This window comes from Podospora bellae-mahoneyi, chromosome 4, assembly GCF_035222275.1.
Source record: "Podospora bellae-mahoneyi strain CBS 112042 chromosome 4, whole genome shotgun sequence".
NCBI classification, from domain to species: Eukaryota; Fungi; Ascomycota; class Sordariomycetes; order Sordariales; family Podosporaceae; genus Podospora; species Podospora bellae-mahoneyi.
In genome coordinates this window covers 2,053,566-2,077,443 of record NC_085883.1, presented here as the reverse complement: position 1 = coordinate 2,077,443, position 23,878 = coordinate 2,053,566, and the positions used below count along the sequence as shown (strand labels likewise).

Genomic DNA, 23,878 nt, shown 5'->3' with positions numbered 1-23,878 from the left:
GTGCTCTAGTATTGAGTGGCTAGTCCTTCAAGAACTGAATATGTGAATGTCGAACATGGGGTATCAAACTCATACTACAAGTTCTCACTCCAACCTTGAGTCAAAGGCCCGAACTTGATGCCAAGGTCAGTCTACGGGTGGGGTGAGCCTAGATCTTCCACCAGCTGCCCCACACTTGGTTGGCGCACTGGCTCTCAGCAATTCTGCCCCACTGAACCCTACTGGTGGCCCGAGCTTTTTTCATCAATCCACAATCCTCTTTTTCTATTGCAAGCTCCGCCAAAATTTCTTTTCTCCAGACTTCTTCTCATCGACAAGCTCCCGGTACAGAGCCAACGCCCAACGACAAAATGGTAAGCATATTTGCTGGTTAAGATATAGGCATGGCGGTGCCATCTTCGGATGCGCACCTGCTACTGCTATCAATTCTGCGCTCGACTTATCGAGTCGCATGGATATTTCCGCCTGTTGGTCGCAAGACCGCAGGTGATGATATGGCTTGAGCTGGATCGTGGTGTTTGGCTGGGAACGCCTCTCGCCCGTCCGCTCTTTAGAGTTCTAGAAGACCACCAGTCAATGTCGAACATTAGCTGATGTCTTCTTCTCAATGATAGCCTCCCAAGTCTGGAAAGAGAACCGCCCCCGCCCCCTTCCCCCAGGGAAAGGCTGGCAAGAAGGCCCCCAAGGTTAGTCCCGTCTTCTTGATCGATCGCAACCTGTTGAACGCGCTGACACGCAGTTAGAACCCTCTCCTTGAGAAGCGTTCTCGCAACTTCGGTATCGGCCAGGACATCCAGCCCAAGCGCAACCTCTCGCGCATGGTCAAGTGGCCCGAGTACATCCGTCTCCAGCGCCAGAAGAAGATCCTCAACCTCCGCCTGAAGGTCCCCCCTGCGATCGCCCAGTTCCAGCAGGTTCTCGACAAGAACACCGCTGCCCAGGCTTTCAAGCTCCTCAACAAGTACCGCCCTGAGACCAAGGTCGAGAAGAAGGAGCGTCTCCTCAAGGAGGCCACCGCCATCAAGGAGGGCAAGAAGAAGGAGGACGTCTCCAAAAAGCCCTACGCCGTCAAGTACGGTCTCAACCACGTCGTCGGCCTCATTGAGAACAAGAAGGCTTCTCTTGTCCTCATCCCCAACGATGTCGACCCCATTGAGCTCGTCATCTTCCTCCCCGCCCTCTGCCGCAAGATGGGTGTCCCCTATGCCATTATCAAGGGCAAGGCCAGACTCGGCACTGTCGTCCACAAGAAGGTATGTTTTCTGTTTTTTTTTTTCACCAAACTCTTTTCTGACTGCTATTTAGACCGCTGCCGTCCTCGCCCTTACCGAGGTCCGCTCCGAGGACAAGAACGAGTTCTCCAAGCTCGTCTCCGCCATCAAGGAGGGTTACCTCGAGAAGAACGAGGATGCCCGCAAGAAGTGGGGTGGTGGCATCATGGGTTACAAGGCCCAGCAGCGTATCGCCAAGCGCGAGAAGGCTCTTGCCAACGCCATCAAGGTTTAAGGAAGCATAAAGGGTCGATTGGGCGTTGTTGCACTTACGAATGGCGTACGGGACTACCAAAACCAGATCAGGGTGAAATAAACAGCCTTGCTTCCGCCAAGATGCGGATAATGAATTGTTTCTTCGGATGGGACACGAATGGATTGCTTGATACCCCCCTTAATGCGAAAGTCTTCTAAACACTGTTCACTGTGCTGGGTCCTTGGTGGTGAAGGGGGTGAATGAGCTCCTGGTGCCGCAGATGTGGGGGAGCACAGAGTTGGGTACTAGTAACGTCCCGGCTGTGACTGCTCTCGGCGGCAGGATTGGCTCAGTGTTTGGTGTTTCGAAGACTTGGCCGTGATAGCTGTGTATGTTATGCAACACCAGTGAAGGATCGACAGACCCGGGAAGAAAGTTTCCATGGAACTGACCCCCGCGGGATGAACTCCGTGTCTCACCGCGTCCATCATTCTGTTTTTGGCCGTGACATGTCCGGCTGCACGGCAGGTTCAGCCAGCCTTTCTTATTGTGCTTCGGCTAACAGTTGATAGGGATAGAGTTTCAGCGCGTTGTGTCCAATCAGTTGCTGTAGATATCTCTAGACCTCGACTAAAACTGTCAAAATTCACCCCGTCCTGTTCCCGGAAGCTTGGAAATGCTTGGAGTGATGAAGGAGCTGACGGCTGGGGAATGGATAGCTTAGACTCTTTGACTGCAGCTTCATGTTTCAACTTTGCAGGGGAGGGGGAATTGGCGATAAAGAAGGAGATGCTGTTGTTGTGCTTTGCCCATGATGGAGGACATGGCAGAGTTTCATGTTCGATTTCAGATTCGGAGGGGAGGAGGTTAAGCTTGACAGTGCCAAGAGGGGGTCTGTTCGAACTGATCGGGACTTGTTTGCAACCCCCGCGGGATGGCGGAGTGAGGCTTGTCTGGCCATGGGATGGTTGCACTCAACCATTTTTTGGTCTGTGCGGCGTATCCCCTATCCCCGGATCGGTCGGTTACCTACAAGGCTGGTTTGTTGGTGAACGTGGGATGGAGCTACGCTGGCGGAGAGAAGGAGGGGGAGCTGAAAGGGAGCGATGACACACTGGGAAGGATGGTTTTATTGGGGGGAACAAGGTCAGCAGGAGGGAGCTGGCGCCAGATGCGGTTGAAACCTGGGGGTATTGCTTTGCTTGGAAAATCCTCCCCTTCCCCTTTCCTTTTGCAAGGTTGGGATGAACCGAGCCAGGGGGGAAAAGGCAGGCGAGCTGTGACCTCGAGTTGCGGGTGCGGCTGCTAAAGCTGGCGACACGATCACACGGACTTTTGGGAGGGGGAGAGGGGAAAGGGGGATCTGAGTTCGGTCCATCCCGACGAAGAGAGGGAAGCTAATCCGAGTTAGGAGGCAGGGGGACTGATTCGAGGGAGAGGGGGAAGTGGTAAGGTTATACTTGACGGTTGGCTACATATAAAAATACCGGGTGGGAAGGCCTTTGCTTTCCCTCCCCCTCCCCCCCTCATTCCATCGTCTGACTTGAACCTGACTTCCCTGACTTGGACCTTTCACTCTCAGCCCACCCCCTCAAACATACACTTTGTGTACCTGACCACAATCCCCGGACGACCCGACTTACACGCCAAAAATCGCGCGCTGCCAACTGGACTCTTGTTTTATATTCTGGGAACCATCCTTCCTGATTTTTAGGTTTCGACTTGTTTTCTCCAGTCTCTCTCTCTGAGCAGTAGCACAGCAGGAGCTACCTACCTTACTTCGTACATCACCGACTTACTTACTTACATCACTTACGTATATCTTCAACGAATAAAACGATGGAGGGTAAGCGAAACCTCGTTGATATTCCCTTTTCATATCCTTGAAAAGCAGCCAACTAACATGCCCCTCCACCCAGACGACCACTTCCTCTACGCCCTCAGCTCCAACAACGCCTGGGCCGGGTACAAATCCCACCAAAACCCCCACTTCTTTCCCAAGCTCGCAGACGGGCAAACACCCCAGATCCGTAAGCCATTTTCCCCTTTCTCAAACAGTCCTCAAGCTAACAGACTCCCACCAGTCTGGCTAGGCTGCTCCGACTCCCGCTGCCCGGAAACCACAATCCTAGGTCTCCAACCCGGCGACGTCTTCGTCCACCGCAACATAGCCAACATCATCGCCCCAACCGACATCAACACCTCGGCCGTGATCGAATACGCGGTTGCCCACCTCAAGGTCAAGCATGTCGTTTTATGCGGGCACACTTCCTGCGGCGGTGCCGCTGCTGCCCTGGGCGACTCCAGGGTTGGGGGGGTGCTGGATACATGGCTTGCACCGTTGAGGGCGGTGAGGTATGCTAATAAGGAGGTGCTGGATGCGATGAAGGATGAGAGGGCTAGGGCGACCAAGATTGCGGAGTTGAATGTTGAGGCGGGGGTCAATGTCTTAATGGCGAATGTAACGGTGAGGGAGGCGATCGAGGAGCGGGGGTTGCAGGTGCATGGGTGTTTGTTTGAGATTGGGTGTGGGAGGATTAGGGATTTGGGGTTGGGGACGAAGGGGAGGGGGGGACTGGGGTTGGATGGGCAGGAAGATGTGGTCAGGGGTAGGCATGCACAGATTGTTTTTAGGGGGGGGAGGGGGGAGATGAGTGTTAAATGAGGTGTTTGGTGGTGTTTAGTTTGCTTTTAGGTCTCTGGGGGCGTCGTTCATGGCGGTGTTTGGTTTTTTTTTTTTTTTTTTTTTTTTCTTTTTTGTTTATTTGGTTCATTGGTATTGGGAGTTGAAAAGGAGTTGGCACTGGGATGGGATGGACTGCATTGCTAGGACGGTAGCTTCATTTGATATTGTTATATGCATTGCTTTTTGTCAGTTTAGCTGCTTTTATGGTTTTTAGTATCCGTTGATGGGATAGTTATCATGCGTCTTGCGTCGAGCTCTTGAATTTGCTGTTGATTTGACTGCTTGGGACCAACTTCAAGTCGATCTGGCTGCTAATAACTGATGCCCCTTGCAGAATACCGCCCTGACATGCCCGAGCCCGAGCCCGAGTCTGAGCTCGTAGCACCCGCTTCTGCCGTCTGATTATTGCTAGTTTCCCAACTGAAGATGACGAGCAGCTTCTTTCAAGGAGGTGACGTCGGAAACAACTTGTGGGGAAAGCGGGAACGGGAAGAAGTGGGGATTGTGTGTGGTTGACATGAGGACGAAGGCGCGGGAGGATGGTGGTATTGCATTTATGCAGTTGGGGTTTTTCTTTTTGCTTTGATATCATCATCATCATCATCATCACTTGCCCAATCGGCTCTGATACTGCGCCAAAACACTCAAACTCAACCACAATTCATCGAGAGATTCCACTCCTCTACGAGAGCCAGAGCCACGCTTTCTGTCAAAGGGCGCCAAGACCTCCGCTTGTACCTGGTCGAGCCGGCTCTATCCCTCCACCGACCAAGTTCACTTGCAGCCTTTTCTCCCAAGCGAGACTTTTGCTCCGGACACACCGACGCCGGGAGCTTCGGGGTTTCAGAATAGTTGGGTTTGAGTTTCCAAGAATAGCAGTTGATCGACAGACACCGAGAGAGAGAGAGAGAGAGAGAGAGAGAGAGAGAGAGAGAGAAAGAAATGACTCTCACCGTGTTAACCGACGACCAGATCTCGGGGCTGGTCTCCAACTTGACCAAGGAAGAGCTCCAGAGGTTTATGGGGGTTTTGAGAGGGGCGTTGCACGAGTATTCGACCTCCACGACTGTCCCCTCTAAAGAAAATGCTGCCGTCACCGCCGCCCCGGAGATCCACCAGCCGGAGAGGACGGCGATAAACAGCAAGGCCACCGGGGCTACGACGTTGTTCATGCCGAGTTCTAGCTCTGTCGGGACGGGGATGAAAGGTATTCCAGCCCCTGGTTCTACTTGTCAGGGGGGTTATGCTAATGCGATGTAGTCGTCACGTTGACCTCCCCTTCTGCCGAAGGGGATGAAGACGCACGCCCAAAGGAAAACATCAAACCCACCGGCGCGATAACGTTGTTCTCACCTCACGGCACGCCCCTTGGATTCCTCCACGCCTCTACTCTGACGGCCTTTCGCACCGCGTTGGCTTCCCTGCTGCTCATCTCGAAGCGAGACCCCTCGTCCCATTTGAAAACCATTACCGTTTTTGGGACTGGCGCCCAGGCGTACTGGCATATCCGGCTCTCTTTGCTTTTGCTGGGGCAGCATATCCACCAGGTCAACATTTTGTCCCGGTCGTTCTCGCCGCCGGTGTCCTCCCTCCTCAAGTCGTTTTTGACATGTCCAAACAGGGAGAAGGAAGGCTGGGAAAACACCCAGTTTTCGGTTTTGACGCCGGCGCATAATGAGTATGAGAGGTTGCTGAAGGAGCAATTGCTGGAGTCAGATGTGATTATCTGTTGTACTCCGAGCACGAAACCGCTGTGGGATGGGGGGATTCTGACCAGTCATGAGGGGAGGCAGAAGGGGAGGTTGATTGTGGCTATTGGGAGTTACAAGCCGGATATGCAGGAGATTCCGCAGGAGGTGATACAGCAGGCGTTGAAGAGGCATCATCACGGGGTGGGGGGGAAGCATCACTGGCATTGGCATAAGCATGCCGAGGAGGGGGGGGTTGTGGTTGTTGATACGTTGGATGGGGCGTTGAAGGAGGCGGGGGAGTTGATTCGGGCGGGGTGCAGGCCCGAGATGTTGGTTGAGTATGTTTGTTTTTTTGTTTGTCATCGCTGAGCACTGCTAATGTGGTAATAGGTTGGGCGAGCTGGTGATGCTTAATGATTATCACGAGCACCGTCACCATCGGCATCACAGGGATGAGAAGGAGAATAACAAACAAGAGGTTGGGGAGAAGGGCGAGGAGCAGGATAAGGATCACTGGAAACTGGCCAAGTGGCTTGCGGAAGGGAATGTCATTTACAAGAGTGTGGGCTTGGGGCTGATGGATTTGAGTGTGGGGATGGAGATTGTGAGGTTTGCTGGGGAGAAGGGCGTGGGGAGTCGGATCGAGGGGTTCTAGGGGGGCTTTTTGAGGCCTGGTTCGCTGCGGTTTTAGACACCTCATCGCTTTCAGGAAGGAATGGATTAGTTGGGGGAAACAGAACATGGGTTTGTTGTGGGGGGTGGAGTGAATTTGTAGTTACTTGAAAGGTACATGCATGACACATTGTCTGGTTAGTAAGGGCTCTCTTTTCTGTCCACAGCGTGGCGGTATACCCATCACCTACTCGTCTTGTCTGTTGCTCCAAAATCTCCAAACTTTCTCTCATCCCTCACGCTCACCTTGACCATCACCCTCTCCTTGGGCTCCAGGATATGCACCGGCAGCACCCCGTCCTCCTTCTCCGGGAGCTTCCCGCCTACAACCTCGATATCAAACTTGGTCACCACCATGGCAATCAACAACCTGACAACAGCAAGGGCAAAATTCCTCCCCGGACAGAGCGTCTGCCCCCCACCAAAAGCCCTAAAGTTCTTGAAGCTGACCCCCTTCAAGAACCTCTCCGGTTTGAATTCCGTTGCGTCCTCCCCCCAGTTTTCCTTGGAGGCATGTATCGTCCCCCCCGAAATCTGCACCACCGCGCCCCCCTGGAACCAGTACTCTTTTCCTTTGACTTCAACCTCGACCCCCTCCTTTGGGACCACCACCCTCGTGGAGTAAGTGTCGCTCCCAAGCCTCAAACACTCGTTCACCACCGCCTCCAAGAGCAGCTTGACATCCCTCAACCTTGCATCGATCGTCTTGCTGTTGGGATCAACAGCCAACTCTGCCCTTAATCCCCCCAGGAGTTTTGGGTCGTTGAACGTCTGCAGTACACCCCAGAAGCTCGTCGTGGCGGTGTTGACGATCCCGGCGAATAGGAAGCTCACTTCGGACCTGGCTACCTCTTGTAGCTCCCACCCGTGTTTCGCGGCCATGGCTACCCGGTTGGCGATGATGGGTGCCACGTCTGCCTCTTTGTGTTTTCCGTTTCGGAGCCAGGCCGCAAAAGACTGGACCAGTTTCTCCCTTCCGCGGTAGGCCTTCCTCGCCGTCACCTGGGGCCAGATACCGACCAGTAGCCCGCCGAGGCCGTGGTCGAATTCCCAGAATGACCCCTCTAATCCCTCAAGGGGGTTTGACGCGCCGTAGAGGGTGCGGGCTGTGGCCAGGGCGACGAGGTTCCTTGTCCAAGCGAGGAGATCGACTTCCCGTTGGGAGGGAGGGGGGGGGACGTAAGCATTCAGTAGCGATTTGAGTTCGTGCTCCATTCTGGAGAGGAGAGCGCTCATTTCTTCTCCGGGGGCGAGGGTTGATTTTACCAGGTCGGCCATGTCGGCTAGGAAGCCTATGTGCTGTCCTGGGAGGGGGTCCATAGCCTGGCTGATGACGTCGACGGTGTGGGGGTTTAGACCGAGGACTCGCTTGGTTATGCTCGGGATGAGGGGGGTGAAGGAGAGGGTGGAGGGGGGGAGGCGTTGGAGGGGGAGGGCGAGGGTGGGCGAGGTGATGATGTAGATGCGGGAGAGGGGGATGGGGAGGGTGAAGATTGGGTGGTGGGGGTTTTGGAGGCTGGAAGGGAGCGGCAAGGGTTAGTATGTATCAGACGGTTGTAAGGACAGAGATGTTGAAAGTACAAAAAGGGGAGAACGGTAGGTGGACCTGGGGGTTGGAAGATGGCTGCTGAGAGGCGATCCGTCCTCAGAACAGACCACTGGGTGTCTGGACTATTATTCAGTGCTTTAGGCAATCTTGCGAGGCTTATGCCAAAATAGCACAGTCTCGTCGGTTTTCTCAGAACCTAGAAAACACCACACTCACCCCAAATTCTTCACATATCTGCCCCCCTGAAACAGCATCCCAAGCACATGGCCCAGAAATGGGATCCTTGACGGGATGATGGGCGGTTCATTCTTTGACAGTGGAATCGTCTGAGCAAAGTATAGAATCGCATAGGTCGTAAAGAGAATGGCAAGAGCAGTAACGGACAGAGACTCGACGAGATTCCCTAAAAAGGGGACCTGTAGAGACGAGGCCGTCACGGTGGAGGTGTGGTTCCATACCATTTTGACGTTGAGTTGGTGAATGGTTAGGTGACTTCTTTTGCTGCGCCGTATCAACAATGGCAATGCTGGCACGACGTGAAAATGCGTTGATGTCAACCGAAAACCCCCATCACGAGCTCGAAAGCTCATTTTGAAAAGGAAAGATGACCTTTAATAAATTTCCAAAACGTCTTACCGCAGAAGCCACCCCAGCCTTCACCTCCAAATTAAACCGTCTTGAATTCCCAGCGAATCACATCTCATACTTCTCCCCTTGCCCACCACCTGCAGCAGATGCCGTTGACCTATCAGATGTCACAGGCCATCTTATTGAAAATGCAACCATAGGTTCGCATGAATGATACCTCAAAGGAGAGATGCAATTCACAGCCATATCGGATCTCAACCACTACACAGTCACACAGACTACCCTCCGAGTTTAATGCACAAACGCTTACATCAATTCAACTCGCTCGTCTACCTAACCTGTGACTGTCGCCCAATCTACTCCAACTTCTGAACCATCAGAAGACAACCCGCTTTGAAGAGCATTCGTCCTCCGTCTCAGTATCCTCACTCGCTTGTAATCATCGTCAGAGAACCCACTCCCAAGAGTGCTCTCCCTCCGTCTCCGTATCCTCACCCCCCTATACAGATTTCCAACACCGCTCTCCTCCTCCTCCGGACCGCTCTCCTCCTCCTCTGAAGCGTTCTCCTCCTCCTTCGGACCGCTCTCCTCCACCTCCGGACCACCCGCCTCTCCCTCCTTCCCTTCATCGCCCAGTGTCGCCTATCTCCTAGGCGACCCAGTACTGCCCCCCTTCGTAGGCGTAAAAGCACCACCGCCACCACCACTACTCCCGAACCCTCCCGATCCCACCATCCCAACACTCCCCGCCGTCCCCAACACCGCCGCCTTACGGACAGGCGTCGTCGGCCCAGCCACCCCATCCGCCGCCCCAACAGCCCCCCCAACTGGAGGCGTATCCGTCCTCTTCACCATCCCTCCCCCTCCCATGATACCATCCCCCGACCCTTCAAACTTGGCATTGAACCCGATAGCCTTACACCTCAAGTAAATCTGCTCAATCTCCCTCTCCCACAATCCGGCATCCACGTACTCCTGATGCTTTTTATACAACCTCAACGCAGCCTGCGCATCCTCCACGGAATCATGCTGCCCCTGCTGAATCTTCTGCTTGAGCACCACCCTCGACAGCACACTCAAGCTCAGTACCCTCCTCCAGGCCGACAAGTGATAGATGACGGCCGTGTCAATCACCTGCGCCCTCGGCACATGGATATTCATCACCCTGAAATCCTGCCTCAACCCATGCCCCAGGAACGTCACCCCCAGGTTCAGCAACGTCCAAATCTTCCTGTACGCCGTCTTGAGCGTCACAAGCGTGTGCTTGCTCGTCCTGCTGTCCAGATCCCCGGCCGTGATGCCAGAGTACTGTGTCAGATAATCGTGCACCGGCTCCCTGATGGTGATCCAGTCGTCAATAAACGCCTCCCCCTCCCTCTCCCCCCGCGCCCTGATCACGCTCACCCGACCCAGCGCCAGCCACATCGGCCGAAGCATCTCCTTCTCCCCGTTGGAGTTGATCTGGATCTCCTGGTCCTTCAGCGAGACATACTCCGTGTCCAACCCCACAATCGTCCCCGGCCCCGGCCTCTCCGTCGCCTCGTCCAGCAGCCGATACGTCTTTTTCTCGTCCGAATGCTGCTGCTGCTGCTGCTGCGGCGGCGGCCCGAGGTCCTTGTACAGAATCGACGTATCCAGCCTCGTCCTCCACTCCATGTTGCTCTTATTGTTCGCCTGTTTGATCTGGTACATCAACACGCTCGGCAGCTTCCACGCCGCGTTGAACGTCAGCGCCTCGGCGCTCGACACCCTCCTGACGGAAAAGTCATTGAACAAGTGCCACTTGCTCTCCGCCGGCGCTGTCGGCTCCGAGTGCGCCACGTTGACCATGGCTACCAGGTGCGGCTTCTGCGGTGGCGGGTGCTCAATGTTCACCACCATGCCCATCAGCGAGTACACCGTGATCTCGTGCGCGCCCCGTTGCAAGTGAACTCTCAGGTCCTCGCCTTCGTAGCAGAAAAACTGCCCGCCGCTCACTATGACGCCGATTTCCTCCGGCAGCCACCCCGGCGTGGCCCAGAGCTTGCGGTTCTCCTGCACAATCATAGTGTTGATGGTCAGAACCGCCGGAACGCTCTCGACAGTCTTGCGCAGCTGCAAACTCTGGTACCGCTTGCAGTTGCCGCACCAGCCCTTAGTGCCCAGCTCCTTTTCCACCCCCATCTTGAGCACCTGGGAGAACGTCGTCCGAGGCGCCCTGGCATTCCTAATCGCCGTTCTTGGAGGGGGGTAAATAAGATCAATGACTTGAGCATCTCCCGACCTTGCTGTTTCCGTCCGGCAGTTTGTGCAGTTGATTCTGACAACCGCAGAGGTGGTTAGTAGTTTTGACGTCAATTCCTTCGGGCTCGGAGGGTCAGGCAGCTTCAACAGCGTCCGCTCCAACGCGGTGGAGATGGGCTGAATGCTCTGGTACTCAACCGTTGTCTTGTCCATGAGAAACCTGCACAAGTTCTGTACCCTCGTATGGGGGGCAGGACCTGGCTGAGCTCCGCCCGTGGTCGAAGATACCCGGTGGCTGTGAAGATCTTCTTCGAGAAGGTCCAGAGGCTGTGATTCGCTTCTACCAGTAATAGTTTTGAAAAGATTCGTGGCATGACACGTCAGGCCGTCTGCCTTTTGGAGCATGTCAAAGACAAATCCAAGCTCGCACAGGAGGCAGAGGTCTGTGACGCACGAGGTGGCGACGTGCTGAAGGGCCATGTTGCGGATAAGAGGGGTGTAGTTCATGACCTGCAGCAAAGAATTGGCGTACGAGTTCGGGATTTGATTCTCGAGACCGGCATATTTTGTCTTGTTGAAGAAGCCAAAGTCGAAATCGTCAACGCCAAACCGGCTGTACTTGATCTCCAGTGTGCCGTAAATGGGTGGCGGTTCCGGCTTCAGGCTCTCTGCGGCATCTTGGGCCAATGTTTCCTGATCAACATGACTGTCTGTCACCGGGCCATCTCTTGCTCTTTCGCTCAAGAACTTTGGTGCTTGCAACTTGTTGGATGCTTTGGAAGCCCGCGTGTCTTCGATCTGATTGCGTCGAAGACCTGTTTTGTTGGGACCAAAGTATCCAAACTCTGTCTTGTTCAAGGTGGCGAGCAAGGCTGGGTCAACCTGTGGTGGTGGAGCGCCAGCATCTGATATGATGTCGGCCGGCCAGGCAGAGAACAGCATTGTCCCGTAGTAATATGGCATTCCCACGGTGCTCAAAGGAGCATCAACACTCCAGTCAACATGCGGCGCCGGCTCCTCGGGTTCAGGAAACGTGATCGGCGCCCCGATGTTAGTAAACTGTATCCCGTCCGATGGCGACCCCCAAAGCGCAATATTCCTGTCATTGTCCGCAATGACCAGCGCTCTCCCTGACGACGCGATCTCGAACAGGTTGATCGACGCCTGCAGATGCGCATACCTGATATTCGTGGTGTTTGGATTCATAATATCCACCACATGCATCTGCCCCTGTTGCGACGAAACAATAGTCGTTGTCAGCATCCTCGGATGCAGCCGCACATATGCGGCCAAGGGAGGGAATGGCATCGGTTGTATCGACGTCATGTTCCTCAAGTCATACACATTGACATAAGGATCTGGCACCCTGCTTGACGAACCCGGCCCTTGCTGCTTGTATGATCCCCCACAAGTGACGATATAATCCCCTGACGCATCCATATCGTTGATGTAGCTTTGATGCGCCTGCCACTCCTTCTCAACCTTGAACGTCGTCGGGTTCACAATGTCGATCCGCCCCGTCTCGGTCGCAGCACAGATATACCTTCCCCTCTTCATGATTTTGTAGTGGTGTGGCGCCGGCACTTGTTTTGTGACCTCTCCCTTGACCACGTCGATAACAAACATGGTGTCCTGCCACCCGGCCACCAGAATCTCGCTCGCCCCTTTGCTCGTAAAGCTCATGCAGCGCAAGTCCTTCATCCCCTCATGCCGTATATTCCACAGGACCGGGCCTCTCCTCATAGCCATATGCACCACCCTCCTCCCAAGCACAATCACCCCCTTTTCGTGAAACAGAAACTGCTGTACTGGGCCCTCGGTCGGATCGATCTGAATCTTGAAGGCCGTATATCGTCGGAGCTCTCGGTTCGCAAAAGAAGTCACCCGTCCCTATCCCAGCCGTCAGCCTCTTCCCCCCTCTATTTCCCTTCCGGCATAAACCTACCTTCCAATCCCCAGCCCACAACAACTCAGCCTGGGGATCAAACGCCAGCGCCGTAGCAGGCTGCAAACCAACCACCCCAACACCCCCTACAATCCCCCCTCCACCTATCCCCGGCGGAGGCCCCCCTCCATAACCCTGACCGACAACCCCCTGATGTAAACCTCCATGATGCGAATGCGGATGCGCCGACGGATGGGTGGTGGGATGCCTGAAATCATTCGGCATCGGCACCGGGTAGGTGATGCGGTTGACCTGTGGCGTCCAGTCGGAAAAGTAATTAGCCATCTGGTCCCTTTCTCTCTCAATCCCCAAACATATTCTCTTCCCCCGTCGCGTAAAAGTGCAGGTCGCGAGAGTCGAGTCGTGATTCCTCCCCCCCAGCCAGCCAGCCAGCCAGCAACAACTTCATGGCGGGGCATCATCCACACTCAACTCCACTCTTCCCTTTCCTTCTTTCAACCCATATCCCAGCTCAGTATCAAAAGACAACAACAAGAACACCAACAAGAAGAACAACAACAAGAAGAACAACAACAAGAAGAACAACAACAAAGACACACACTCTCTCTCTCTCACGCAACAACAAGAGAGAAAAAAAAGAAAAAAAAACTCACCTCGTTCCAATCTGGATCCATAACTTAGGTTTTTTGCTTTGCTGCTTGCTTGCTTGCTTGCTTGCTTGCTTGCTGGCTTGCTTGCTTTCCCTCAAGCTCACATTTTCTGCTTCAAAACTGTCACTCAACAAAAGAATAAAAGAACTGCCTGCCAAATCAATGCTTAAGCCCGCCAAAATCATAAAAGAAAGAAAGAAGCAAATCCGAACGTGGAAATGTGCAGGCAAAAAAAGGAACAAAAACCACCCAAACTTATTCATGGAGGGAGTAGCAGCTTCGCTCGGTTGGAGATTCCCCACAGTTGCACCTCCTGCCCCCGATCATCAAAGAAGCCCGTGCACGTCCCGTCCCTGCATTTCCTTATCCAATCAACTCCGATGTTTTACCGGCAAAGAATTTGGCTCGAATAAGGGAACGTGACCCGTGCACTATCTATCAATCTCCAATCTCACCATACCCCATCACCAACAACATCTCTCGTAATTTTCATACACCAGCTCAATCTCGGATTGTGAATAATAGCCAACTATATACAGCCTTGTCTCTCTCACACTCACACCCAAGGCCTATGGTATACCTAAGTATAAAAACAGAAAAGAAAGAAAAAAAAAAGAACCCCCCCAAAAAAACTGATACCCTCCTAAACAAGAAAACCAACATGAAAATTCCAAGCAACGCCAGAGACAAAAAAAAGAAAACTCTTGATGCACCCTGACAATGATTTTATAGGAAACCAACGCAACCAACACCCACAACCGCATCCCCCATTATCCATCTCCCATCACCCATCACCCTCCCTCTTATTTGGTCAGCCACCCAAGGTAATCAGCCACAATCAAAGTGACCATCCTATATAACACACCAGTCAGCATCGTCTCAAAAGACCGTCATCTTCACCCAGGGACGAATCACTTACGCATGCGGCGCAATCCTCACATAATACGTCCCAAACCCTCTATAAAACCTCATCACCCCCTCCTGCTTCGCCACCTTGGCAAAGCAATCCACCATGCTCTTGTAAGGCAGCTTCCCATCCGGCCCCCTCGACTGCTTCTGCAACCTCGTCTTGACAAAGTCAAACGGCAACGAGAAAAACGAAGCAAAGAACCCAGCCACTGCGCTGGCCGTCAGAGTCTGAGCATTGGCCGACCACTGCGTCCGCTGCTTCAGCTGCGCCTTGGCCTCGCTGAAGAAAGCCAGCTGCCCAAAGTTGAGCGCCATGGCACGCACCACCGTCGGAGCCGCACCGGCCCAAAGAGCACCAACGCCCTCGCTCTTCGCAATCGAAGTGAGGGCATCAATCACAGACTTGTAATTCTTCCTTTCGGCCACCGGCTTCAACCCATCACTCTGCATGCGGATCAACGCCAGATCGGCCGGGTTGCCCAGCATGGCAGCCAGACCACCGGCCGACAAACCAGCAGTGGCACGCTCCGAAAAGCCAACCTGCTTTCCGTTCGCCTTGGCCCGGGCTGACAGGCTGCCCATAAAGGTGTCGAAAAACCCAATGCGGGCGGTCGTGTACACGGCCTGTCTGAGCAGACCGGCCGAGAGTCCGGTATACAAATCGAGCGCCTTTCCGCTGGCCAAGATGTCGCGAGTCACCGAGATGGGCGTCGGCTTCGGTCCACCAGCCACACCCTCGCCCGCAAGCTGGATGCGCACCTTGATCATGTCGACGGGCTGAATCACCGTCGTGGCAACCATCCCGCTGAGGCCGCCATTGATAAAGGGAAGCGCCGCCCGGACGAGGGGCGTGTGGAGGAAATCGCTGGCGGCGGGGAGGTTGTCGTTCTTCATTGATCCCATTGCTTCGGGTCCCCTAGTCCGACCAACTTCAGCTTCTTGCTTGAATGAGGACATGACGGGCGGCCGGCGTTGTTGTATTCAAAAACGACAAAAAGACCAAAAACAGGCAAATATAAACCAAAACAATGGGGAGGGAGTGGTTGAGGAAAGGGGAGGAGAAAAAAAGGGTTGCTGACCAGCTCTTGTTTTTGCTTTCCAAGTTGAAACCTTTTACCCCAACTTATTATATCACAAAGCAAGTGGTAGAGCAAGCAGCTCGCGATTCGGTAAACGTACACGGTCGAATAGGCAGTCCTTTCAAAGCGCGAAGCACAACAACACACTCTTCACACACATCAAGTTAGCCGACCTGGTTTGTTCTTCTTTTTGGTAAGATGTGCAGAAAATCCACCCGGGCAACAATCCGGCAATCAACTCGTCCCCCGGACGCATGGGGGGAAGGGGGAGTGACCAGCCGACGTCAGTGCCGTCATGGTGGTTTTGGTTCCAGTGAGTTGTTGACGGCGCCAAGAAGGGGAGCGGGGCCCCCCCCTGCCCCCGGTTTTGGTCGGCAACAAGCGCTCGGCGTGGTGGGCATGCGGTCGCGGGCTTGCGGTCGCGGGCTTTTCGTCACTTTGTTTGGTTCGAGTTGGCCAGAGTCTCGGAAAACGAAGGGGGGACTGTCCGGCATCAAGCCCCGGGAAACTTTAGAGCCGTCTCCGGGCCGCGGGTTTGGTGGAGCTCGATCCCATGTATAAGTGCGGGAGTAGGGGTCGGCAATATATCCCAGGGTCCCAACCAGTCTTGTATAAGATGCCATGTGAAGAAAGCAATAACCTACCTGGAGATGAAAGGTACAGTAAGTATCGGTATAATTCCCCTAGAAAAACAGAACGTTGTGATCTTCGGTCGCTAGAAAGTCCCGTGACGACAAGAAAGCAGAAGCTTTCGGTCTGATGGTAGCTCGGTTCGTCCTGTGACAGCTGCGAAGCTAGGGTAGCAGAGGTACAACAAGCTCGTAGTGTTAGGTACTAGAATGGGAGCTAAGGTAGAAGCGGCGGGGTCGTCGCGTGTGTGCACGCTAGAAACGGGACGCCGGCCGTACGGACTTGGTGGTTAGGATGATGGGGTTTTCTTTTGTTGGGATAACCGGGAATGCCGTGGCCAAGGAGACCGCACACGTCGCGGTGAAATGGAAATGGGGGTCAAGAGTTTCTAATGTGTGTAGCAATTGATAGGATAAAAGGAGGCCAAGTTTCTTAGGATAGTCAAAAATTGAAGTTTGATCTGGGAGTTGTGTGTGTATGTGTGTTCCTTATTTGTCGTGTTCGGGCAAAAAGGAGTCAAGAACAAAGGATGGGGGGATGCTGCGGGCTGAAGGGGGGGGATATTCAGTCGAGCTTTTTTAAAAAGAAAAAGATATGGCCGGTTCCCGCTGGTAGGTCGGTCGGTCGGTCGCAATTTGTATTTATGGAATGAAATGGCAGCAGCAGCGACGACGGAATGTAAACGGTGTGTGGTGTGGTGTGGCCTGTCTGGGCTGCAACAAGGCGTCCCTCCCGTCGGCGGCGGTCCGGATGTGCTTGTGTCAGGGAAGAGTGAGGAGGAGCTTCTTGCCAGTCAGTGTAAGTGAGGGGGTCCTTGGGTTTTGTGTTTGACGGTGGCTTCCTGGTCGACCTATTTCTCAGATTTAAACTTTGGCACCAGGTACCTTTCCATTATTCATTGCCTCAGGTACACACGTTCTGTATGGAAAGAAGAGAAGACTGTGATATCTGTGACCTCTCTTCTGGCGCGGTGCTTGGGCCCGTTTCGAGGTGACCATATCCTGATGCCGTGCCTTTCTCACAGGCTGGCTGGCTGGCTGGCTTGTGAGAGAGTGTGCATTCGCGTCCACCATTATATTCAAGAGCGGGGTTTCTCGGTATTTATCTGGTACATATGGCAGCACCCGTCTCTAGATATCTCTTCTGTTCGTATCAAATATTTTGTGGTGGTTGATGTCAATCTGATACGCCCCCGTCATCGGACTCCCCAACGTCATTCCATTCATCGGAGCTTACACAAACTCCCATCTTATCCGGATGAGAAAGTTTGTGGAATCAAAAAAGAGTATACATACACTGAATGCCCGATTTGGGGAACCGGGAGTTGGTAGGACAACAGCTCTCCCTCGAGATGGAGGGCAGAAGAGGGGAAGAATGGGCAGGTCGGCAGGCAGGAGGACACCACCATTTGAAGATGAATGGTTCCTGTTCCTGCCGACTGCCATGGCGTTTACCCCTCCTTTCTCATCTTCAGATGTTTGACGACAACCCATTGAGCAGCGAGCTCCCCCTCTGCTGATCAGCACTTTCGATGTTGACGTCTTCCTCCTCTGGCACATGCAACCCCACCAACATAAGACTCAACTACCCACGACCACCACGCTATAACTATCAAACCGGCCAGTGGATATCTCCCACAAAGCCACTAGAACACCCTCAATTATAAACCTTCCGCAAATCTCTTATTCAGAACCTCAACAGTGGACCCTTTTGATAATAGTCACCCGCATCTCCGGACCCTCCCACACTGCCGGGGTCGTCTCCATCAGATACACACACACACACACAAAAACGCGGGGCCCCGAATCGCCGGGAGTGAGGTGGGTCCCCGCTCGGTTGGTTTCCCTTGCGGGCAGATTGCGGAGTCCTTCCTGTCTAGCGCTTCGCCATTTCGCGCCTCGTGCTTGATCGATAAGGATGTCCATCCTGCCAAACGCAACGGGATCACTTACCCGTTCCCCCGTCGCGCGAAATCTCCTAACTCCTATCGTATTTCCTTCCAGGAGCTCCTTTGATACCAAAAGCCCATTGTTTGTTGGCCCAGTTCTTATCGGGTCGGTTTGGCTCTCAACCTTTTACACCAGAAACGGCGTTTCATCCATCGGCTTACCTAATAGGGTGTGACGTCACCCGCAAAAGCTGACCCATATTTTCTGTACTTCTAGCGCACAGGGCAGGAGGCGGTCTGTGGGTTTCGGTTGAAGACTGGTAGGGTCCCCAAGAATCTTCAACAAAAAAATAACACCGGGAATTGTATTGTGATGGCTAAGATGAGAAGGTTCAACAACAGAACAAACCACCGCGACCGGACCTCTAGACCGAACTTCCCGGACAACCCACCCTGAGTGATGTTGAACATTGGGGAGTATATACATCAAGACTATGAATGTCTCTCGTCAGCTCCGGGCTCCGGCCCAAGAAAAAAAAAAACCCTACCAAAATATGCATAAAAGAAGGGACTCTGAAAAGCTTGTGCTACCGGACTACATTTCCCCCCCCTGAGAGGTGAGGCTTCTTCGGCGGGTACAATTCTCAACAGTTATATGAGTAGGTATTTAGTACATCTACACCACACAGCAGTACCCAAAAAGAGGCACAAGATTCGTCACCGGGTGTCCGATTATGCCGGTGATGGGTAGGTGTCCGGTCAGCCGGGCAGGGCGGGGATAGAACGGGAGCGGAGATCTAACGGGAGGGAAGAAGATCAACGGTTCAGGGGTCCACGACATCACCCAAGTTACATGCGAACCCCTATCTTGATTGGGCTGTGTAGCCGTAGGGCTGACGTTGGTGTCTTCGAGGGGAGGGCGGGGCGTGAAAGCTGTGTGGAAAACTGTGCATATGTAAAGACGCTGAGACATATTCTCACTATCTTGCTTTGCTCATCACCTGAGTTGTGTAACAGCGAGCTTGAACCACATACCTCAACTACAGATTTGGGGGCAAGGCTTTGAAAGACAGTTTTTGAGACCAATTCAAGCAGAGTCCCACCATCTAGTCTTCTCATGACAATAGACGCTCCCACCACCATCACCTACCTACCCACATATATACCCCAGAGTTCTGTCAACATGCACCCACGACACCCCCCGAGGTATCCCCCTAATACCCAGCACTGGGAAAAGTCCCCAACCTCCCCCCATCAACCAAAACCACATTCCCATTACAATACGCCCCCGCCCTCGAAGCCAAATACAAAATCTGCCCCGCCATATCCTTCTCATCTCCCATCCTCCCCAAAGGAACAACGCTCTTATCCAGGGGAATCACCCCACCCCCCGTCATCGACCCCCCAGCCGCTTCCACAATCGGCGCCGCCATCTCACTCGGGAACACTATTTCCTGTCAGCGGCCCAATCTCCCCAACACCAGGTGGCCAAGGTAAAACTCACACCCCGGACAAATAACATTGGCCCTCATCCCCCACTCAGTAACCAACCCACTCAACATCTTACCCACATGCGTAGCCGCCGCCTTGCTCGCCCCATACGCCCAACCCCCGGGTGCCTTTTTATTAAACCCAGCAATTGAACTCACAACAATAATCTGAGAGCTCACACCCCCCTTTCCCCATTCCGTATGATTCCCTTTTTCCAACAGCGACAAGAACCCCATGGCCGTGAACCACACCCCTGTCACGTTTGCCCTCATTGTTTCCTCCCAGCCAGCCACGGTGTCCATCTGCTGTTGTTGGAACTCTTCCAGGGAGTTCGGGGTGGTGGAAGAAAGGAGGACTTGCGGGCCGCCGATGCCAGCGTTGCAGATCAGGAGGTTGATGTAGCCTAGGTCGGAGGAGATGACAGAAACGGTGGACGAGATGGAGATGCGGGAGGTGATGTCGCAGTATAGAGGGATTACTACATTCTTGCCGACGAGGGCGTTGACAGACGTCGCGGCGGATTGAAGAACGGGAAGCCGGCGGCCGAGGATGTAGATCCTTGATGCGCCCCCGAGGGCGAGGGTGCGGGTGAGGATGAGGCCGATTCCTATGAGGGTTGGTTAATACATGGTCACATGAATAAGGGAGGGTGGAGATAGGTAGGATACCGGTGCCGCCTCCTGTGATGAGGGCTACGATGCCTTTGACGGAGAAGAGTTGGGATACTGGGTCTGGGTTGGCGGCGGCAGCGGCATTCGGTGCCGTCGTTGCTGCTGGGGCCGCCGGAGCTGGGGGTGGTGTGGTGGGTGACATTGTGAAATGACAATCTATGAGCTTTTGAATGTAAGTAAAGTCCACAAACAAAAGTGTCATAAAAACAAGCGTCAAGTTGAGATATTGATGGATGATGAGGTTCGCCAAGCGGGGTTTAAGTCCTACCGTCATGCCTACCTCCAGTCCAAACCAGGCAGGCAGATATCTATCTATCCTAGTGACTCACTCACCTTTCGGTTCCCCTTTTCCGTTCTCCTTTTCAAAAACCTCAGGGATCAGTTTCTGATTTCCAATCCTCTTGCCACTTTTTCCTTTAAGTGCAGTCGTCAATATGCAATGCACAAGCACCCCGAGTCCACACCCGAGATGGGACGAGCCCCGCCTTCAAACATACCTCACATACACACCATTGCCCCGCGCTCTGCACGATGGCCACTCAACAAAGTGCATTAGAAAAGAATCCATATTGCCTGCCTTATATATATCTCTGTAACCCTAACATGTAACAACCCTCCAGCTGTATCGACATCCTTAGCATTAATCATCAATACCATCATACCAACAGAACAACCCCTGCTTCGTCTTCCACGCTAGATCCCTATCCCTATCCCGCATGCCCGTCTATATCCCTTCATAAAAAACATGCGGCAGTCTCGCACACAGTTGAGCATATATGATCAAACAAAAGCACTTTTCGCATTCCCAAAAAAAAAGCAAAAGGCCAAATCTATCATAGAAGCTAGCCTTGACATAATTCATAGAGGATACCACGAACCCAAAACCAGCATCCACTACGCCCTGCTCACAACAAGACAGGATTCATCCATATTTTTCTTTTCGTTCCCAGTTTAAGCAGTATCCTCAGTAATGAGCTTGGTGATCTTGCCAATGGCAATGGTTTGACCCTATAGACATATCAGCGACAGTTAAACACCGTATAATCAGAAGGGCTCAAAAACATACCTGATCACGCAGAGTGAAACGACCCATCTGGGGGTAATCCTCAAACCTCTCCACGCACACCGACCCAGCACCGCCAGTCACCTGCAGACGGGCAATGATGCTGTCACCCTTCTTGGCATGGGATGGCGGCAGCTTGCTCTTCCTGTTGGTACCCTTCTGCAGCTTGTGCAGCAGAGCCGCAAAAGTGACCTCCTCAATGGCAGCGTGGACGTGCAACACACAGTTGAAGCCGGCAGTGAGAATGCTCTTGAGGTCAAGAATGCGGATTTGGGCCTCGAACTGGGCAACGTTATGCACCAAGCGCTTGGGCGAGCAGAGGACGAAACCGGGCATGATCTCTTCCTCTTCAATGCCGCGGAGACGGAGACGAACCTGGTCACCACACTGGGCGAGGTTCACTTCGTCTTCCGTCTCGCCGTAGACGGCCGCAATGTCGACCGACTGCCTGTTGGGCATCATGGTGACGCTCATGCCCTTCTTGACCACACCGGCCTCGATCTTACCCTCGATCATGGTGCCCATGTCACGGTACTTGCCGGCAACGGCCATCATGAAAGGCGCGTTGATCTTGCGCTCCAGAGCCTTCATGCCATCAAGGTACTCGAGAAGCGAGGGCCCGTCATACCAGGGGCAGACGTCCTTCGGCACGCGGTCCTTGATACCCATGGTCTGCTGAGCAGCAATGGGCATGAAAAAGACATCCGTCTTAAGGTTGTAGCCAGTGCCCTTCAAGAATTGCTGGAGCTTGGTGGTGCACTCGAGGTAACGCTCGTGGGACCAGTTGACAGTAGGGTCGTCCATCTTGTTGATGGCAACAATGAGCTTGTTCACACCCTGAGTCTTGGCCAACATGGCGTGCTCTCTGGTCTGACCGCCCTTCTCGAAACCGGTCTCGTACTCACCCTTGCGGGCAGAAATGACGAGAATACCAACATCGGCCTGCGAAGCACCACCGATCATGTTGGGGACATAGGTCTTGTGGCCGGGAGCATCCAAGATACTGTATCTGCGCTTGTCTGTCTCGAAGAAACCACGGCCAACCTCGACGGTCTTGCCCTTGGAACGTTCCTCGTTGGTCAGATCAAGAGCCCAGGAGAGATACCAGGTCTCACGGCCCATCTCCTTGGCGTCTCTCTTATACTTGTCGAGTGTTCTCTGGTCAACCATGCCGGTGACGTAGAGAATGGCACCACCAAGAGTACTCTTGCCAGCATCGACGTGACCGATGAAGATGATGTTGACGTGCTCCTTTCCGTAGACTTCCTTGAGAGTCTCGTCATCGACATCGGCGCTCTGCTCCTTCTCGACAGCATCGGCGTCGCGAGCAGCAGCCTTGGCGGCCGCGGCGCGGGACGGGCTGGAACGGCCAGAAGAGGGAGCTGGCGAAGTCTTTCCGCTGGCCGCCTGAGAATCTGTCTTCTCTACCGCCTTGGCCGCAGCAACCTTCTGAGCCGCCTGGGCGGTGCCCTCATTCTTCGCCTCCTGCTTCTTCGTCTCCTCCGTCTTGGGCTCCTCCTTCGCGGGCGCAGGGTTGCCAATCGAAAGCACCTTGGCCTTGGGCGCCTCGTCTTTAGCGGGCGCAGGATTGCCGATCGAGAGTACCTTGGCCTTGGGCTTCGCGTCGCCTCCAATGCTCAATACCTTTGCACCAATGTCCTTGGCGGGCGCTGGCTTGGAAGCTTCGCCCAGGGCTGGCTGAGCTGGCCTCTTTACGATGGTGGGAGTAGGCTTGGGGGCCTGTTGCTGGTTCTGCTGTTGCTGAGGCTGGTACTGGTATTGTTGTTGCTGCTGTTGCTGCTGGTAGCCTTGCCATTGACCGTAACCTTGTCCCTGGTTGTAGCCGCCCTGGTTTTGACCGTAAACACCACCGTACCCCTGCCCGTAGCCTTGCCCTTGCTGGCCATATTGACCATAGTAGCCCTGGCCTTGGCCGCCATAGTATTGCTGCTGCTGGTTATACTGGTTGTAACCACCGTAGCCCTGGCCAGGCTGGAAGGTCTGGGCTGTTGGCTGGAAAGAGGCAGCACCGGGGCGGAAACCACCCTGCTGGTTGAGGTTCATTTGCTGAGTCTGGCGCGCCAGGTTCTCGTCGTGGGCGGAGGCATCATCCTCCCACGATTCTTGAACGTTGTTGGACATTTTGACCGTGGTTCAGCGGTGTTCTACGAAAGGGCTTCTGGGTCTCGTGGTGTCTAGGGAGATTGGCGGGGTCGCGGGCGCCAACTTTTTTAAACTGCGACAAAATGCGAATTCGGACTGCGCTGGGCTCTGCGACAACGCCTCGTGACTAGAACCGAGTTAGCTTCTGGATTCTCTGATGAGTCATCTCGAGAACAAGATGGGCTTGCGCCGTACCTGATGGGACACCTGTGAGTCAAGAAGGCTTCTTCAGGTGATCGAAGGAGAAGAAGTCGGGAAGATTTGCTGGTCGCTGCCCCACCATTGCCTGGTTGATTGTGGCGGCCACGGCGGGGAAGAGGGTTCGAGTTAGGTGGACAGTGAGATGGCTGATCGCTCGCACTGTTAGCCCCACTCTTATCGGCATTGTCCTTGCGGTTCCTGAGCCTTATCCCCAAAGATTGGAACTGGTTACAGGGGGCTTTTCCAGCAACATCCGCACAGTGCGACTAAACAGCAATTCTAAGCGGCAGACGGTTCACCGTAGCCAGAAGAGTAAAACAAGCTGCCTGACGGGGCCTTCTGGAGTTCTGC

The 23,878-nt window shown here is 53.9% G+C and overlaps 8 protein-coding genes across 8 annotated transcripts; 3 read left to right on the top strand and 5 right to left on the bottom strand.

Annotated features, from left to right (window-relative positions):
• Window positions 1–163: 163 nt before the first annotated feature.
• Window positions 164–1,682, top strand: rpl8 (60S ribosomal protein L8). The gene is made up of 4 exons (XM_062879183.1): window positions 164–353; window positions 615–686; window positions 744–1,253; window positions 1,306–1,682. Exons 1-4 carry the CDS (start codon window positions 351–353, stop codon window positions 1,504–1,506), a joined length of 786 nt encoding a protein of 261 aa, XP_062732311.1. The 5' UTR covers window positions 164–350; the 3' UTR covers window positions 1,507–1,682.
• A 1,688-nt stretch (window positions 1,683–3,370) lies between these two features.
• QC761_409090 (uncharacterized protein) lies at window positions 3,371–4,132 on the top strand (the record flags this gene model as incomplete). The annotated part of the gene is made up of 1 exon (XM_062879184.1): window positions 3,371–4,132. The coding sequence occupies one exon, from the start codon at window positions 3,371–3,373 to the stop codon at window positions 4,130–4,132; it is 762 nt and encodes a 253-aa protein (XP_062732310.1).
• A 963-nt stretch (window positions 4,133–5,095) lies between these two features.
• QC761_409100 (uncharacterized protein) lies at window positions 5,096–6,499 on the top strand (the record flags this gene model as incomplete). Its single annotated transcript, XM_062879185.1, has 3 exons — window positions 5,096–5,360; window positions 5,414–6,182; window positions 6,235–6,499. The coding sequence occupies 3 exons, from the start codon at window positions 5,096–5,098 to the stop codon at window positions 6,497–6,499; spliced, it is 1,299 nt and encodes a 432-aa protein (XP_062732309.1).
• Window positions 6,500–6,586: 87 nt separating this feature from the next.
• On the bottom strand, window positions 6,587–8,690 carry QC761_409110 (uncharacterized protein). Its single transcript, XM_062879186.1, has 2 exons — window positions 8,282–8,690; window positions 6,587–8,032 (listed from the first exon to the last, which is right to left on the bottom strand). Exons 1-2 carry the CDS (start codon window positions 8,653–8,655, stop codon window positions 6,700–6,702), a joined length of 1,707 nt encoding a protein of 568 aa, XP_062732308.1. The 5' UTR covers window positions 8,656–8,690; the 3' UTR covers window positions 6,587–6,699.
• Window positions 8,691–9,295: 605 nt separating this feature from the next.
• On the bottom strand, window positions 9,296–13,456 carry PAN2 (poly(A)-specific ribonuclease; the record flags this gene model as incomplete). Its single annotated transcript, XM_062879187.1, has 3 exons — window positions 9,296–12,766; window positions 12,822–13,073; window positions 13,436–13,456. The coding sequence occupies 3 exons, from the start codon at window positions 13,454–13,456 to the stop codon at window positions 9,296–9,298; spliced, it is 3,744 nt and encodes a 1,247-aa protein (XP_062732307.1).
• Window positions 13,457–14,235: 779 nt separating this feature from the next.
• MIC33 (putative mitochondrial 2-oxoglutarate/malate carrier protein) lies at window positions 14,236–17,378 on the bottom strand (the record flags this gene model as incomplete). Its single annotated transcript, XM_062879188.1, has 2 exons — window positions 14,352–17,378; window positions 14,236–14,284 (listed from the first exon to the last, which is right to left on the bottom strand). Exons 1-2 carry the CDS (start codon window positions 15,296–15,298, stop codon window positions 14,236–14,238), a joined length of 996 nt encoding a protein of 331 aa, XP_062732306.1. The 5' UTR covers window positions 15,299–17,378.
• A 915-nt stretch (window positions 17,379–18,293) lies between these two features.
• Window positions 18,294–20,242, bottom strand: QC761_409140 (uncharacterized protein; the record flags this gene model as incomplete). Its single annotated transcript, XM_062879189.1, has 4 exons — window positions 18,294–18,430; window positions 18,487–19,385; window positions 19,506–20,036; window positions 20,098–20,242. 3 exons carry the CDS (start codon window positions 20,240–20,242, stop codon window positions 19,153–19,155), a joined length of 909 nt encoding a protein of 302 aa, XP_062732305.1. The 3' UTR covers window positions 18,294–18,430; window positions 18,487–19,152.
• Window positions 20,243–21,064: 822 nt separating this feature from the next.
• Window positions 21,065–23,772, bottom strand: SUP35 (translation termination factor GTPase eRF3; the record flags this gene model as incomplete). The annotated part of the gene is made up of 3 exons (XM_062879190.1): window positions 23,522–23,772; window positions 21,167–23,453; window positions 21,065–21,109 (listed from the first exon to the last, which is right to left on the bottom strand). Exons 2-3 carry the CDS (start codon window positions 23,303–23,305, stop codon window positions 21,065–21,067), a joined length of 2,184 nt encoding a protein of 727 aa, XP_062732304.1. The 5' UTR covers window positions 23,306–23,453; window positions 23,522–23,772.
• Between the last annotated feature and the right edge of the window lie 106 nt (window positions 23,773–23,878).